The 17,571-nt window shown below is 39.0% G+C and overlaps 1 protein-coding gene across 1 annotated transcript; it reads left to right on the top strand.

Annotated features, from left to right (window-relative positions):
• Positions 1–1,110: 1,110 nt before the first annotated feature.
• Positions 1,111–14,321, top strand: sdhaf3 (succinate dehydrogenase complex assembly factor 3). The gene is made up of 2 exons (XM_030411231.1): positions 1,111–1,471; positions 13,956–14,321. The coding sequence occupies exons 1-2, from the start codon at positions 1,295–1,297 to the stop codon at positions 14,148–14,150; spliced, it is 372 nt and encodes a 123-aa protein (XP_030267091.1). The 5' UTR covers positions 1,111–1,294; the 3' UTR covers positions 14,151–14,321.
• The last annotated feature ends 3,250 nt before the right edge of the window (positions 14,322–17,571 follow it).

The following is a 17,571-nucleotide window of genomic DNA, read 5'->3' as shown; positions in this document are numbered from 1 at the left end:
CAGCAGGTAGGAAGAGACTTTAGAATTACAGCTCTATCACAGCACTGGGTAGCTCCTTCAGCGATAGACTGATAAAACCCAAGTGTGTGAAGGAGAGGTATCACAGGTCCTTCCTTCCTGCTGCTGTCAGACTCTACAACCAGCACTGCTCCCAGTAGACCTCACTGTGCAATACAGACTCTATACATAACCCATTTCTCATTTTGGTTTGCACAAACTGGGCAATTTTCATACCCATGTTTTCGGCATTTAACATCTATAATTCATACCCATGTTTTTGGCATTTAACATCTAGAATTCACCCAACCACTATCATTCAGAATCATCATTTTTAACACTCTGCCTGTCCGATTCGCGCAAAGCTAGTACACCAACCTGGACCCAAACCAGCGCACCTCCCCCTCAACATTTACTCAGAGAGATGGGATTTAAAATAAAGACTCCATTGAATTTACTTGAAAATGTAAGATTCATGCTATTATATACCTGAAATAGGGTCTATGATGAACACTAGCTAAATAAATGTAAAATATATCGGCAAATATCCCACATTTAAATTTAAAAGCATCTATGTTTCTTAAATAGTTCCATTACTAACAAGTGGCTAAAGAGGTTGCCTACAAGACATTATGTAGGCCTGCTACAGACCACTTAATGTCATGAGGCCTGCAACAGCCACTGATGGGCCTATGGGATTTTTCCCCCTTTCATTTGACACAGCATGTGATTTATAGATTGAAAGATTCAAAGTGTTTAATGTCATATGCACAGTGAGGTACAATGAAAAATGTATAAAATAAAACAATTTTTTTAAAGGCAGTATGTAAAAAAATGAATGAAAAAAAGCAACAACAACAACAACAGTTATAATAATTATGATATTAATAATAATAATAATAATAATAATAATAATAATAATAATAATAATAATAATAATAATAATAATAACAAAACATTGCAAAAATTTCAGATATGAAAAAAGAAAAGGATCCAGAAGAAATCACCCAGACCTTGTTTTAACTTGTAAGAAATGTAGTTGTTTCTGTCCCCATTGAGCTCCCGGTCCGGTCCGCTAGGTGGCGGTTATGTGACTGTCAGTTAGTTTCCCCGCGAAGGAAGAAGAAGAAGGCCCACTTCCGGCATAAACAAGGACATGTGTTAAGTAATTATCCTTGTGAGTGTTGGCGTTTGTCTCTCACCTGCAACGTGGTTACTTTGGTCAGTGTGGTCAAAACAGGACAACTGTTTTGTTTAAACGTATACTATAAGCTTTACATTTGCGTTGTTCAACGTCATGGCGGCTTCAGCTCATGTCTCCAGAGTACGCTCAATGTACAAGAGGATTCTGGTCCTTCATCGGTTCCTGCCCATAGATTTAAAAGCCCTGGGTGACCAGTATGTCAAAGACGAGTTCAGGAGGCATAAAACGGCGGCACCCGAGGAGGTCAAGAGCTTCATGACAGAGTGGGAGGTAAACGCGGCGCTGCAACCGAACCACATTCAAAAATGTCTCAATTTAAGGTTTCCTCGAATATCGAAGAGGGGCACCCAGTGTGCGTTACACTTCACACTTCTGAAGACTTCACGAGGATCCAGATTTTCATTCGTGATATAGTCTGCCTATCATTTGTATTTCAACTAAAGTCAAACTAAAATAACAGTCTCCGAACTTTTTGTTCTTGCTGCCTTATAACCAGCTCTAGGTTAACATTGCTTTTTAGAAAACACCCGAGAATATAGTTTAATAAGTAACATTACGAAACTTCAGAATAAAAAACGCTGAGTAATTCCGGAGAGCCCTGGTAGAGAAATAGTAAATCCTTTATTTATTGAGCCTAGAATTTGTCAAATTCTCAAAATTTCATGTGTTTCGTTTGTGTAATCATCCATAAAATGTATGCAAGGTGTAGACTGTAGAATGTAAGATCCGCCAGAGTTGTCAAACCTCCAGATTTCCCAGAGAAATCACTGAATATAACCTCAGTGTTATCGGTGGTAGCTGCTGGCTGCAGGCCTACCTAGATCCTCCTCCTTGACCTCACCTGTCATCACAGATGTTATTCTTGTTATGTCAGTCCATCGCCACATGTTAGCAGAGCAGCCTCAGTAACAGTGAGGTAACATTCACACCCCCGTGTCAAGTGTAGGGCTCATTGAAACAGACTTTACACAGTGTTTCACAATTCAGCGTCAAATGAAAAGGGGGAGATAATGGCCTTGAAAATAAATTGGAAGATAAAATTAATCACTCATAAATCGTTTTACAGAACATTGTGAGACTGCAAAATAATAACACCATCAGTGAAATTGGCCCATAGACATAATTATGTTTTTACTGTGATTTTTGTCAATTCAGAGGTTTTTATTTGTATTTGAGATTCTCGTTGTTTTTTTTAAGTTGTACATATGTCTATCTATGTATGTAAATGTGTGTGTGTGTGTGTGTGTGTGTGTGTGTGTGTGTGTGTATGAATATAAGTATACACTACCTGTCAAAAGTTTGGACACACCTTTGCATTCAACGGTTTTTCTTCATTTTTATTATTTTCTACATTGTAGATCAATGCTGAAGACATCCAAACTGAGAAAGAACACATATGGAATTATGTTGTAAAATAATGCAGAATTATTTGCAGTTTCTGTGGCTGGTAACTCTAGTGAACTTATCCTCTACAGCAGAGGTAACTCTTGGTCTTCCTTTCCTGGAGCGGTACTCATGAGAGCCAGTTTAATCATGTGTTTGAAGGTTTTCACGACTGCACTTGAGGATACGTTCAAACTTTTTGATATTTTCCTTGATTTACTGACATTCAGTTCTTGAAGTAATGATGGACTGATGTTTCTTTTTACTTAGCTGAGTGGTTCTGGCCATAATATGGATTAGAACAGTAGTCGAATAGGGCTATTCACTGTATTGAACTGTGTACCAACCCTACCTCTGCACAACACAACTGATGGTCTCAAACACATTAAAAAGGCAATAAATTACACAAATTAACTCTTGACAAGGCATACGTGTTAACTGAAAACCATTCCAGGTGACGACCTCATGAATCTGATTGAGAGATTGCCAGAAATGTTTAAAGCTGTCATCGAAGCAAAAGGTGGCTACTTTGAAGAATATGAAATATAAATCTTTTTTGACACTTTTTTGTTTACCACATGTGTTCTTTCATAGTTTTGATGTCTTCAGCATTCACCACAGCGATCAGCACTGATCTCTACCACTAGGTCCACTAAAGCTAGTGGTCCGGACCAGTTAATGAGTGGTCCATGGAGTCTTTTTGTGGTCTAATCCACATTCTCTAATTCCTGACTGTAAAAAAAAGAGACATTAGGAATCCTAATCCTAGTATAACCTTCATTATTCTCAAAATGCCAGATTATGATATAAAGTATTTTAGGGCTGTCAAAGTTAACTTAATAGCGCGTTGATAACGCAACATCCTCTTAACGCCGTATTTAAAAAATAGAGAAACGCGCATTGTTTGATTTATGGCTGTCGGTGGCACCTGTAGTCTTGATCCAGAGGGTGGCAGAAGAATAAGAAAGGGAATCAGAAAAACAAGAAGCAGGGTTGGCGTTCGGGAAAAACACGGTGGACTGAAAAGCGAAAGTGAAAGGAAATGGAGAAAGGACTTACGAACGGCAAATTCACTTTCAAAACACTGCCAGATGGTTCAGTCCATAGGACAAAAGTTATCTGCACGTACTGTCGACATGAAATGAGTTACCACTTAAGTACGTTGAGTCTCAAATTTCATTTGCAAGCCAGACACATGGCAGATGCAGAGAGCCCACCGCCCCCCCCTCGCCAAAAGCAGACATTGTTTTGATCCCATTAGGGTGAGGTGATATTTTTTGAGCCTTTCATTTTCCTGCATGATTTAAAGTGTTGAATAAACATTTTCATAAAGCAAGCATATTTGCCCTTTCTTATGTTGTTAAAAGTATTAAGAACATGAAAAAAATACATTAAGGTACATTTAGAACAGAAAGAAATGTGCCAAAAAAATTGCCATTAATCGCGAGCTAACTATAGACAAAATGCGACCATGGTCGGGGGACAGACCATGAATTAGCTTCAACACCTGCTATATTTTCACAGCATTTCAAGCCAAAGATGAAACCCTCAAATGTCTCGTTTTGTCCACACCCCAAAGCTATTGAGTTAATTGTCATAGAGGAGGATAGAAAACATAAAAATCTCACATTTAATTAGCTGGAATCAGAGATTAGCAAAAAAAAAACGATTGCCATCTTTTTTTTTCTTTATCTGTTTGACACAGAATAACCCTGTGTAAGGTTACACCTTTTTTTCCATATTCACCTCATCTGTTAACCCGACAGCCACCTTGTGAAAACCACGTGCATTCCTAGTGTAAAGTATGTGTGAGGTAGGCACATTCTTACCTCACTTTGTCTTTAATAGATACAAGTTATGTGGGGTAAAGGCATTCTGATGTTTATTATGCATGTACACATGATTTATAAACCTGGCCCCTGATGTTCTTGCCAGCATCACTTTCTCCAGGTTTGTAGTGATAATTGATGCTAGTATAATCTGATGTATCCAACTCCTCCTCACTGATGAAAAAAAATGGCCAGACATTTGAGCGTACTGCTCATTCTGATGTACAATGTATGTTCCTCTCTGACCAGCAGGTGCTGCTCTTTCATAAATAATATAATATGTAATACTTGGATAATAACACATGCAGGAATAGCTGGCCGTAAAATAAAACGATGAACTATTATTACTTTGTAACATAATATAGGGTCAGCAAGATACAGATTGTTAGAGAGAGAAAAAAAAAACAGAGCTACATGAGTGAATTTGCAAGTTATTATTTGATGATTAATTGTATTTTTGAGCTTGTGGAGCAGTTATTTAACTGCGTCACTCAAAAGCCTATATCTATCTATATATATATATATCTATATCTATATCTATATATCTATATCTATATATATGTATATATATATATATATATATATATATATATATATATATATATATATATATATATATATATATATATATATATATATATATATATATATATATATATATATATATATATATATATATGTGTGTATATATATATATATATATATATATATGTGTATATATATATATATATATATATATATATAGATAGATAGATAGATAGATAGATAGATAACGGAAAATAAGTGATTTGAAGTCAGTATTTAGTAGTTGCGCCTCAGGCCTCAATCACAGCACAGTCTGTGTGGATAGGACTCAATCAGGCCTGCACATCTGGATAAACTGCTCCAGCTCTGTCAGGCTGACCCAAGAACCTTCTTCCAGTTGACCTTGGAATCTCAGTGGCTTTCTCTTTGCCATTCTTCCCATAAAGCTTTGACTGGTGAAGAACCCAGGCAAAAGTTGTTGTATACAGTCTCTCCCAGCTCAGCTGCTGAAGCTTTTAACGCCTTCAGAGTAGTCATAGGTGTCTTGGTGGCCTCCGTCACTAGTCTTCATCTTGCATGGTCACTCAGTTTGTGAGGACGGCCTGCCCTTGGCAGATTTATACATGTGCCATATTCCTTCCATTCATTAATGATGGATTCAACTGAACTCTGCGGGATGTTCAGTGACTTTGAAATGTTTTGTATCCATCCCCTGACTTACACTTTTCACGGAGTTGCTTGGAGTGTTGTTTTGTCTTCATGGTGTAATTGTAGCCAGGAATACTGATTAACCAGAGACTGGACCTTCAGACACAGGTGTCTTTATACTACAGTCACTTGAGACGCATTCACTGCACTCTGACAATTTTCAGACTACTTGCACGAACTGGCTGGACCTCTGTTAAATTAGGTCAGTCACTTTAAAGGGGATGAATTCTTATACAACCACATATTTTAATTACACATTTTGATTCATTTACATTAATTTGTAGAAATCTGTTTTCACTTTCACATTAGTTTTTTTTTGTGTTCATTTTGGTTTTGTAAATGTTTTTGTATATTGTCCATCATTCCAATTATGATGGACAGCAATAAAAAGGGAAAACATCCAAGGGGGTGAATAATTTTTACAGGCAATGTATGTTTCCTGCAGTTGAAAAGACAAGCTCACTTGGAACGAAGGTAGCAGGGATGGAAATGTATGCTATCTTTGTAGTGCGCTTGTGACAGGTTGGTGTGCATCTGTTCTATTGTGAGGAGGAGTCGCAGATTTTCCACCACGGAAAATGGCCTCATATCAGCTGCAATAAAAAATGCTGATGTCTTTTGTTATTGCCATGGCTTCAGCACTTGACTGTGGAAGTTGTCTTAGCCGAGGTGTACAACAATGCTTACATATTGTTTGTGTCTTGTCTTTCACTCTGTGGCTGTACCATAATGCTGCCACACAAGAGATTTACTAGTGGCGTGGGTCTGTTATGTGCTGATATCGCGAGACGGCTTTTCACCTCGACAAAATATAACATCATGTTTTAGCATCCTAATTGTATCTGATGTTTAAAATAGTTGTAACCTGGGAGAGTTTGGCCACAGTGACCGTTTGATTTTAAACAGTCATTCATACAAGCCTGACTCCAGCCACAGAAGACCCACCTGGATTCATGTCCTGTTGGGAGATCAGTATATCTGCAAAATGTCCTCTTGTTCCCAAAACAATCTTCACCATGACATGTGCCAGGTCTTTTTTTGTGTCGCAGTGGTGGAGGGCCAATATTTTCCCGCACAATTACTCACTTCTGGGGGACAGCAAATCACCCATCTGCAAGTTATTTCTCTAATGAAGTAATGGTGATTGCAACTGGAATCCTGAGAGGTCTCTGTCATTGCAGTTGCTGTAAAGCTGCCAGAGAGAAGTCACTTTCATTATTCTTCAAAACTGTATATCAGTATGCATTGTTTTCAAACCCAGGATCCATTTAAATTGGTCCCAGTCGGGGGATGAGTGGCTTTGTCATATTTACACACTGCTTTGGCTATATTTCAAATGGAAACATTTTGTAGGGAACCTTAGTTAAACTTAATCCACTGGGAAGCATTCATGACTGGGTTGGCTTGGAAATGTACAGAGAAATGTAATACAGTATTTACCTAATTGCTGTATCATCTAGCCAAACAAAAGCAACAAAAATTCAAAGCAGTCCACATCAAATAAGTAGGTAAAACACCAAAACTGGACTGTCGCCCAATACTTACAAAGTGTCATGGCAAGGGCTTTAATAGCATTATGTTTTAATTGGTAGCCTGGATTGTCGGCTAACTAAATAGCTGCATTTGGAGTAGCAGCTAGCAAGGTCCAAACAGTAAAGAATTAAAAAACATAATTTGTAACCTCGCTAAATAAGATATCCTGCGCGGTTGGTAGTTTATTGTGTAATGTCTATTGTAGCCAATCTATTGCAGAAAAGTTGGTATCAGTATCAGTAGCATAGCCTCATATATTGTGATGTGTAGGCATTGCACATGATTTGTTTGCACAGGGATAACTTAATTCTGTAATTCTGAAATCCTGAAAGAAACCAGTCCCCATTTCTGTCCAATTAAATATTATAATGTATAAAAAAAATAGAACAGGTTTTACGCGGAGAAGTGTCTGTCACCCTGTCTGTCGTACGGACTTTTCTTCACATTTCTGCACAAAAAACAGCGTCTCTCGTCAGCAAAAATTTTTAACTCACCAAGTGTTTGTGTTCCAAAAAATCCTTGCAACGGTCAACCCTCTGGACCGAGACTTCAGTGAACGTTCACCCAGAAAACAGCCTCCCTCCCCACCAGTTAGAGCGTTTACATGGCACTCAAGAAAACCGAATTACTGGGTTAGTCCGACTATGATTGGATTTTTAAGATGCATGTATGCACCTTAGTCTGACTAAAATTGGACGGGATCGGATTTCTCATAGTTGAATTAAAACACCAAGATTATTCGAATGATAGTCTCATGACTCCTGCATGTATATGTTCCATCAGATTGGATTTTGTGTAATTATCATGTACACCATATACGAAATGTACAAAGATGTAGCTTCGTCTCGCTCTTGGTACGCCATCCTTCTCGAATGCCGAGGCAGAGTTTGTTGTTGCTGGTAACGTAAAGAGGTCAGCCGGAGGTGGCTCTATTACCACTAGTTGAAATGGGTACAGCGTAGGGCTGCACGATATTGGAAAAAACTGACATTGCGATTTTTTTTTAACCCTGCGATATATATTGCGATATGAAAAAATACAGGAAATTTCATCAGATGACCTGAATAGCACTTTATGTTATGCTGCATTTCAAAATGATAAGCATTTATATTTCATATGAGCTCATTCATGCGTGCTTGCGCCCTCCCAGAACTTCCATTCCCCAGCTGGTTTACTTTCATTTTTAAAAATTACGTCCGTCTAATTTTCCTTCGGATGCAGGTCGGCGTCGGGTGCGAAATGTAATTTGTGCTACTGTATGAAAACGGGTCGGATGCAGTTTTAAGTATGGCGTGTAAGGGCGGGTTTTCAAAATAAGACCTGTGCAGGACTCTGCTGTGTGGTACCGACATAAATGGTCAAACAAATTAGTTGTGTTACCTCTCGTTGTGGCAACAGATTTAAGGCACTGTCGACACAGAACATGTGTTTGGTCAATATCATCCTTCTTGTAGCCGAAATAATTCCAGATAACTGAAGCTGCTTTTTTTTTCAACAAGTCTTCGTTTTCACGATTTTCTCTTGTTCATTGCTCATTTTTCAATGTTGTTACCACCGACTCACTCCATGTGCAGGGGCATGGTCTGCTTCGGCACACTGATTAAGAACTAATGTGATTGGTGGATCGCTGTGCATGCAGTGTGTGTCAAGTACCCTTGAAATTAGATGATGTCATTTGCGTCTTACATCGCAGACTCTGCGATGTGACTATTACACACACGTACATCGCGATAGCGATGCTCAAACAATATATTGTGCCTAGTGCAGTGCCACCTATCGTACCGGGGTATGACATGCTTCGGCAAATAATCCGATTTTCTCACTGGCATGTATACTCGGATAATTGTAGTTGTCTGATTGAGTAGCATAGTCGAACTATGGCTGTAATCCGACTAAGCTGTGCATGTAAACGTACTGAGGGAGAGAGTCCTGAGGGAGAGTGTCTAGTTTACTATTATGTAATTTAGAGCGAAACACGTAACTCCAGGATGTTGAGTGGGTCAGGAAATAAATGTTGTGACACTGCATAAGCTTATGAAAGGCGGTCCAAAGAAATATTACAGTGTATGACCTTTTTTTTGGCCATGCAGTGTATTTTCATTCTACATGCTGAAATTTAGCTCAGAGGCCCAGACCTAAAAAATTATAATATAAAAAGTATTTGGAGAAGTATTTGGAGTACAGCTTTAGGATTTTGGAAGTTTCAACATGATTTTTACTGGGAAAATCCAGGATATGAACTGGGAAAAGTTCTGAATTTTGGGTGATTTAGCATGGAATGACCCTATTTTAATCCAAACCATTATCTTTTCCTGAACCTAGCTAGCTAGTTTGTTGCCTTACTCTAACCAAGTAGGTTTCTTGCCTAAACCCGAACCATAACTTAAAAACTGAACATGTTCTTTTAAGTACCTGAAAACAATACATTTTCTCTTCACTTTCACAGTAAAACTCAAAAATGTAGAACCACAGAGGGGACATGGACCTGCCTGCATCACTTCCCTGTGTAGTTTTTTGATGAATTATTTTAGATATTGTAATTTCACAGACTTTATTACGATCTCTATTAGCTTTGTCAAAGCAGAGGTTATTCTCCGTTAGGCTACAGTCACACACCTCATAAAAATGGACAACATAAAAATCAAATTCCCACACACAAAATTCTATTCTGTATTGAGAACTTCTTCTTCTTCTTCTTCTTCTTCTTCTTCTCCTTCTTCTTCTTCTGTCCATTCTTTTGAGACGAGGTGAATTTCCACTGCTTATGCCCTTCCTTACAAAAAAATACAGAGAAGTGGGAACAGACAAGGAGCAAGACTCAGAATGAGATTACATCACTGAGTGTTCGGTGTGTAATCCAGTTATTTCAGAGGCACCCATGGGAGTTCAATGCTTCTAATAAATCGGCTCCATTGGGCCAAACAAGCTCTCCCAAAGAGACAGAGAGGAGTGTAAGGACCAGGAAAAGATAAGGGATTGTGTGTTTTATAGCCCCAAATCACAAATTAGCTATATAGAAAAATTATATTTTGACAAGTCATTCTGGATATATGATATAACCGTGGTAGAAGAATTGTTTACCCTGTTAGACCGTGTTGTTAGGCCACTAAATTTCCATCCATAGTGAGAAAGCTCAAACTCAAGACAGAGGATGAATAGGACATTCAAAATTGACTCTATTTTGCCAATCAGAGTATCTCGGCATTACTCACACTGTGACCTAAATGCAGTTTTCACAGTAACACATTCATTTTCACTCACACTTGCAAGTGGAACAAGTATGACAACGGAAAACCCAGCTTTCTTTAAGAAAGCATAGCCTTAACCCAAGCAGGTTGAGAACATAACATATTAAGGTTGGGGTGGGATTGGATTTGGATATAATTTATCCCTGCCAATACGAATCTATTGAAATGGGCCGAGAACAGTTTGGGACATCTTTTGTGTATAACAATTAGTTAAATCCTTGATATAATTACCTCTGACTGAATACAGTAGTGTGGGACTTCACAAAGTCCAAAAATGCATTTAAATGAACTTGAAGTTCAATCCAAACAGAATTACCTAAAAATGATATCACCCAAACATGACAGGACTGCATGACTCAGGTGACTGTCCCAGAAAAATATGGCAGAATTTGTTCCTTTAGACTTCATCAGAAGTTCTTAGGATAGAGCCAAAGTGACGATGGTGCCAGAAGCCTTAACATCACATGGCAGACCCCCTGGTAAAGTTATGCCTCCAGAGACAATAAGGTTGAGACGACACACATTCACTCACACAGACTTATCCAATAACACCTTCAAAGATTAAGTAGTAAAAAGTACAAACACAGGTGTGCCAAAAGTGTTGGAGTATTCCTTTAAGCTGTAACCCCTACGGCCTCAGGGAGGATATTTCCCCTTGGCAAATGTTCAACATAATTACATTATGTGCAGGAAAATAGCCTCTAAGATAAATGGCTTGTTATGTGCTTACAGTGAGAGGGTTCTAAAAAGGCAAGATGCTTTGTGAAGGGCAAACGGCATAAAAACCCTGTGTACATTCACAACTAAAACTGTGTGTTAAAATGTCTCAAAATGACAAAATTCTTTGTTGTATATTTTGAGTTGCATACTCGGATATACTTAACTAAAGGAAATAAAACCTTGAAACATCCGTGAACATTTTCCACTTGCGTAATGTTTGTAGATCTTCATCAGCAATGGTGGTGTAACAATAAGAATGTAAACTTTCTTTATTCATTGCTACTTATGTCCTTTTTTTTTTTTTTACCTAATCACCCTGTGCCTTTAACAGATTTGAATCAGCAAGGTTCTCCAGCAACAATGGAAAAGCTGCGATTACTGATTAGAGATGCACCGATCAGGATTTTTGGGGCTGATCACCGATCACCAAAAGCAGTATCTGCCGATCCCGATATTGCCGATCACCGATCACAGTGTCAAATCCATAAATTCTTCTATATTGTTGTCTTGTGTAACTTTCATTTATTTAATTAATGATTCTTCTTACACAACATTGACATTGTATTATTAAGTATAAAAATTAGGAGATGAGAAAGTATCATGAATTGACCACCGTTTTATTGCAGGCTGAGGCAATGTGCAATATTTCACATTCTAGAGACTCTCTTAGAGACAACTTGGACTCAGCTTACATAGAGTAACTGTAGATTACTAGTGGGAATGCATGCAGTCAGGGTGGGAATTTTGTCATTTTAGGGGCAAGTCCATTTGGCCTGCACTTTTGTTTTCAGGGGCACCAACGCCACATGACATCCTAATTTATAATAAGACATGGATTATGTAACACATTTTCTAATACCAAAATCAAGTTAAAGTTACATTAGAAAGTTTTTGTTAAGTAGGGTTAGGGTGAGGTGATTTTTGTGACACCACACTGAATATTAGTGTTATTGAATATTTCTCCCAATAGAAATTCCCCAAAATTATGGCAAAGCACATTTTTTCCAAACAAAAAATTGTAGAATAACAGCAGGAGACCACTGATGTGTGGAGTGATTTTGGTGGCACTACACTCTGAATAATAGCTAAGTTATTGAATTTTTTTGTAGTTTTTCTCTTTTCAGTGTTGTACTTTGTAGACGGTCCCTGCGCCCTCGTCTCACAGACGGCTGACCATACAGACCAGAGTTAATGTCCAGACGCTCGTTTTGATTAACATACGGTTGTAGCTCGTTGTCTACCGTACTACGGTAGGAATAGAGCCGTCGGTTGTGTTTTAACAAGGTTTCACTTATGAGTTATTGATCCGGGAAGTTCGAATCTATGAATATATTTCCAACTTTACCGGACTAAATCCTACCACATAAGTCAGTTACGTATCATGTCAAAACCGGCTGCTCTCGCTCGCTGTGCTGTAAGTTTCGTTCTTGTGTTTTGAGACGCTGCTGCTGTTTGAGAGGCTTTCACGTGAGATCATCGTGATGATGAGACTCCATCTGCGCAGTTACTGTGAGTGACTACTGTGCACTCAGGTGGCTGTAATTAAAGGCAAGCTCGCTACGCTGACCGGGCCAGGGGCACAGAGGCCACTGTGGCCGAACGATGAGTTTTTTTTCACGCTGCATCAAGGCCAAAGTGCGGGGCAACAGCGGCCATGGCCGCCGTTAAATTCCCACCCTGCATGCAGTCAATGCACTGTCTCTATATTGAAACGTCATCTGATCGGCCTGATTTGATCTATTTTGAGAACTCAGATCAAAAACCGATAAGGGCGTTATCGGCCGATTGCGATCGGTTGCCGATCGATCGGTGCATCTCTATTACTGATGACAGGCAGCTGGGGCTATTAAAAAATGCCTGTAATAGTTAATCACATGTTCCTCTAAACCATCATCAAGTTAATATTTCAGTCATCATTATCAGACTTCACTGGGATGATTAATCTATAAACCTCGTATTGATACAGGCTATATAAAAGTGTTTCTCAGTTCAGAATCAAATCAAAAGATCATTAACAGGAAACTAAAGGTTCTAATGTTAAGAAAATAATGATTAAAATTCAAAACTCATGAATAATTTACAATTAAGTTTAGAAGTGAGAATTTAACAGAAAGCAGTGTATACTTCAAAAAAGTAAGTGAGTAAATATGTAAATGTATTTATCATTTATACATTTGGCCCCAGATATTCTCTGTGTTTTAGGGATGTAACTGAACGTAGCAGCAACATGGACGGTGAATGGTCCATTCGGCAGTATCGCATTTTCCGGCTTCTCCTCTGGTGCTTGGTGGTGGTGCTAATACCAGGGATTGTGTCCTGTAGTTTCCCCAATAAACACACCACACTCATCAGCTGTTGCAGTCCTACCTGACCTACTGGCCGTTGCACTTCTTGGGTTATACTTCTCTTTAGGCTTGGTGTGTATGGAGTGGCAGCATGACTGCGAGCTGAATGATTCAGTGTGATTAAAAAGGAAGGACGAAGCTGTTAAGCATAGTTTTATACATTTGTTTTTGGATTAACCCACATTTGCTGCTCTAATGAGTATTTGGGGCAGCAGGATGGTGTCTGTGGGATTCATGTATTTTTTATCATTTCTGGACAACAGTGAAACTAGAGGAAGAAGATATGACGGGCTTCAATAAACAAACAATACTTTTTTTAAAACTAAAGTTTTGATTTCCTTTGTGTTATTACATTTCATTGAATATCCAGCCTGAACCATATTTGCACAAGTCACACATTGTGATGTTTTTTAATGAAAGACCAGGTGCTAAACACTTCTGCCATTCCTCTTCCTCCCTGCAGAACTACAAGGACACCCTGCAGGCTCAGGTGCTGGAGTCAGCAGGGGAGCGACTCGGCACAGTCAAGTTCGGGACCGACCTGGTGGAGGGGAAACTCAACGACTTCCAGGGGGATCAGATAGGCCAACTGTATGAACTCATGCTGGAATCCACCAAACCCAACAGACAGTTTAACATCCAGGAGGACATAAAGTGAAGCAGCAGGCTGCAGAAATATTCTCGGACAAACAAAAAACAAGGTTCTCTGATGTAATCAGAGCACTAATGTATTACTTCTAAATGCTTCAGATGAACAGTGGTACTTAAAGCCTGAGTTAGAGAGGCTTTTAACGATATTTGATTATATTAAAGTGCTGTGTAATATCTTGGTCTTCCTCTGCTTGTCTCTTTTTACTGTGACAACAAAAAAAGGTTCCTCATGCTCCTCTGCAGGTGCATTAAGGTGGCACTAATGAGTTTCCTTTGTCAACTGTATTTGCATCAATCGGATTGTGAGCTCATGGTTGTGAAGGAAAGGCAGCGAGATGTGTCTCCTCGGCAGATGCGCCCAGAGCTTACATCAGTAATGCCTCTTTCAGCCTCAGTGGTGATGTTGCCATTGTTGGGGTGAAGCCCTCATTAGCCATGTGGAAATATGAACAATTGAATCCTCTCACACAAAGAGGCCATGAGCTGCGCGTTGAGGAGGAGAGACGGGGGTGTTGGAGCTGTTATAAAAGTCAACTCATGGTTGTTGATGCACCGATTGCCTCCCACAGAGTTCAGACATCAAAGTGATTTCACTGTAAATGAAGACTAATCAGGCATGCACAGCCACAAAGAGTCTTTGTCCTGCATCTGTTTCAAATAGAATGCTTCTTTGAACCCCTGCCTCCCACTGACTTATCGTTTGTGTTCTGATACGCCTTGTCCTTTCTGAAATTTCGTGACAAAACGTCACGTCTGCAATTATTCGCAAGGCTCGATTGCCATAGGAGCTCGTATTCAAATTCGATTTGAAACTCCAACTCTTGGAAAATGCTCTTGAGCTGGATGCTTTTTCAAAATCAACGCAGGTTTATTAAAACATTAAGCCATTTCCCCCACACACTTAAAACAGCCTCTTTCTGGAATGAACCTCTCACATGAATGCAATGGCAGTTTTATGTGTTGGTCTCATGTATGTATTGGGTAGGTCTGAGTAGCATTTCTGTGAGATCGTAAACATGGGAATGTTGGAACTGAATGCCATCAAGTTACCTTAATGGTATAGTGGTAAAAAAAAACAAAAAACAGACAATAGAGGTGGTTGTATTTACAATATTTCTTCAATCTGATTAAAATCATTCTGATTAGAAATTCCAACTCATTTTCTTACATGGATGCTAAATAAATAAAATAGCTTTTTTGACATTTAATAACAGGTATGACCGTAGACCTAGGTATATGTAGGTAAATGTATTGATTTGCTCTGGCTGCTAATACCATTTTCAAGATGGACTCACATTGTGCCCTAGGACCAATATTTGTTCTTCTTGTTTGAGGGATTTGGGCTTCATTCATCTGCTCAAACATTTGTTTAAAAAACGTGTTGATCTAAAGAGTTAAAGATTGTTTACCATTTTGTTAAACAATCTGATTGTTTGTTCTGATTTGGGTGGGTGGGTCCTGGGTTCCTTCTGATTCAGGACAATGCCCAGCCTTATGTGGCCTGAGTGTGTAGGCAGTTCCTGGATGAGGAAGACATTGATACCATTGACTGGGTTGTTATGTATCAGTACATAAGTCACATTATGAGTTGTCATGATAAAAATCACAGAAGTTTCTTGTGAGCTTGTGATTTAAATTTCTTACTTCAGTTTTAGGTGTGATTTTGAATCCAGCCCTCAGTGGGTTGAGGATTATGGTTTCATTGACTGTTCCATTGATTTTTTTTTTTTAGCAGAGTATATATAAAAATAAAACATATTTAAAAAAAAAAAAAAAGCTCTGCAAATGTTTTATGAGGAAGGTATTGCACTCAACATGTAAAAGAGGTAAAAGAGACGGGCCCTACTTTTAGTGCAGGGATAGAAATATTATATGTGATATGTGTCATGGTATAATGGGTACATTCACTTTTTACAATCACTGAATGCGTCCAATCCAATCTCTTAATGAAATCAGTGATTAATATCAGCTGTGAAAGGATCGCGCTTTAATTGATTGGAGGATAATAAGCAAGGCAGTTCTTCCAGTAATTGGTCAACTTGACCTCCATCACTTCCCCTGGCACTTGATAATGAGCAGCGCCATATGTCACCAAGTGGCTACTTGCAGTGTGAATCTGGTGGTTTCCTGCAGAGAGCAGTGGGTGAAAACCAACATACTTGACCTGCGATCAGCATGAGCACAATAACTGATGATTAAAACTACTCTGACAAAATATTGTTTAACAATGGCATTAGGGATTAGGGGAGATTGCAATGCGTTCTGAGTACGATGTGGACCTCTAGCATCCACAGATTAAAGTTAACTTTTCTGTTTGTTCAACAGTGAAACTCGTGATTGACTCTTCATTGTTATTCACATTCTTCCCTAGGCCCTTGGAAGACTCAATCTCATTAAAAGTGTAACTGAGTAATGGACTGACCTTTATAATGGCGGGAGGAATTCACTCAGGGGAGACCGTTAACAAGGACTTGTTAAAAGACCAACAGCTGGAAGTCTACAGCCTCGTCTCAGGCCCCTAGAGGTTGCTGTGTTCATTACACCCTTCCATACTAAAGAAATCAACTGAACAAACAAAACAAAAGTAGCACGATAGGGTGCAGCAGAAGGAACATATATTTAACCCAAACCAAGGAGTTAGCATCACCCTGCTGCCCCCATCAGAAAGCCTTCACAACTTTATTGACTTAGGAGGCATGAATGCAATCACCAGAAGTAAAAAGCTAACGTTAGGCTGTAAATGAATCACATTGTGGTCATGGTGTACAAATGTGGGGACTTGGTAAGAACGTTTGAGAATAATAGCCAAAAAAAAAAAAGCAATGAGTTACCAGTGCCGAAGCAAAAAGTGTTACAGCCCTACCCAGTCTCCCTGTTACTGACGTTTTTCATCAAAACATGAGCTTGTGTTAACATCAGACTTTATTTTAGGCATTCAGCAGAAAGCGGTTTTACAAACCCATTAACTTTGGAATGAGGGAACTGGAAGTGCGAAAGTGCTAACCTATTTCAAGGTTTTAGGACTCATTCTTGTGGCACTGTGACATGGACCATGTGTTGAGATATTTTAGCCACACAAAGGCAGACTGCTTTCATCATTAACCCATATGGTTATTGTTCTGGAGAGGTCGGGCTTATCAAATCATTCAGTTTTATCCATATAGGCCAAAATCACAATCACATTGCCTCAGTGGGCTTTAAAATCTGTACATGGAATGACGTCCTCTGTCGTTAGACCCTTGATTTGAGTGAGGAAAAACTTGGTATACTGAGAAAAAATAAACCTTTTAACACGGGAGAAAAAAAAAGAAGATGGAAGAAACCTCAGAGGAGGACGGACTGACATGAAATAGAATACTAAAAATCAACCTATACTCGATCTGTCTGGTGGTCTCATCTATGAATAAGAGGTGTCAGCCGTCACAGCC

The sequence above is a fragment of the Sparus aurata genome, chromosome 3, assembly GCF_900880675.1.
Source record: "Sparus aurata chromosome 3, fSpaAur1.1, whole genome shotgun sequence".
NCBI lineage: Eukaryota > Metazoa > Chordata > Actinopteri > Spariformes > Sparidae > Sparus > Sparus aurata.
Note: the sequence above shows the minus strand (reverse complement) of the source record. Positions and strands in the feature narration are given on the sequence as shown.

What these genes read in the sequence shown, in the direction of transcription:
- sdhaf3 (XM_030411231.1), top strand. Translation starts at nt 1,295, where the DNA reads ATGGCGGCTTCAGCTCATGTCTCCAGAGTACGCTCAATGTACAAGAGG. An exon ending in GCTTCATGACAGAGTGGGAG is followed by an intron (nt 1,472 to 13,955) that starts GTAAACGCGGCG and finishes TCCTCCCTGCAG; the next exon opens with AACTACAAGGACACCCTGCA.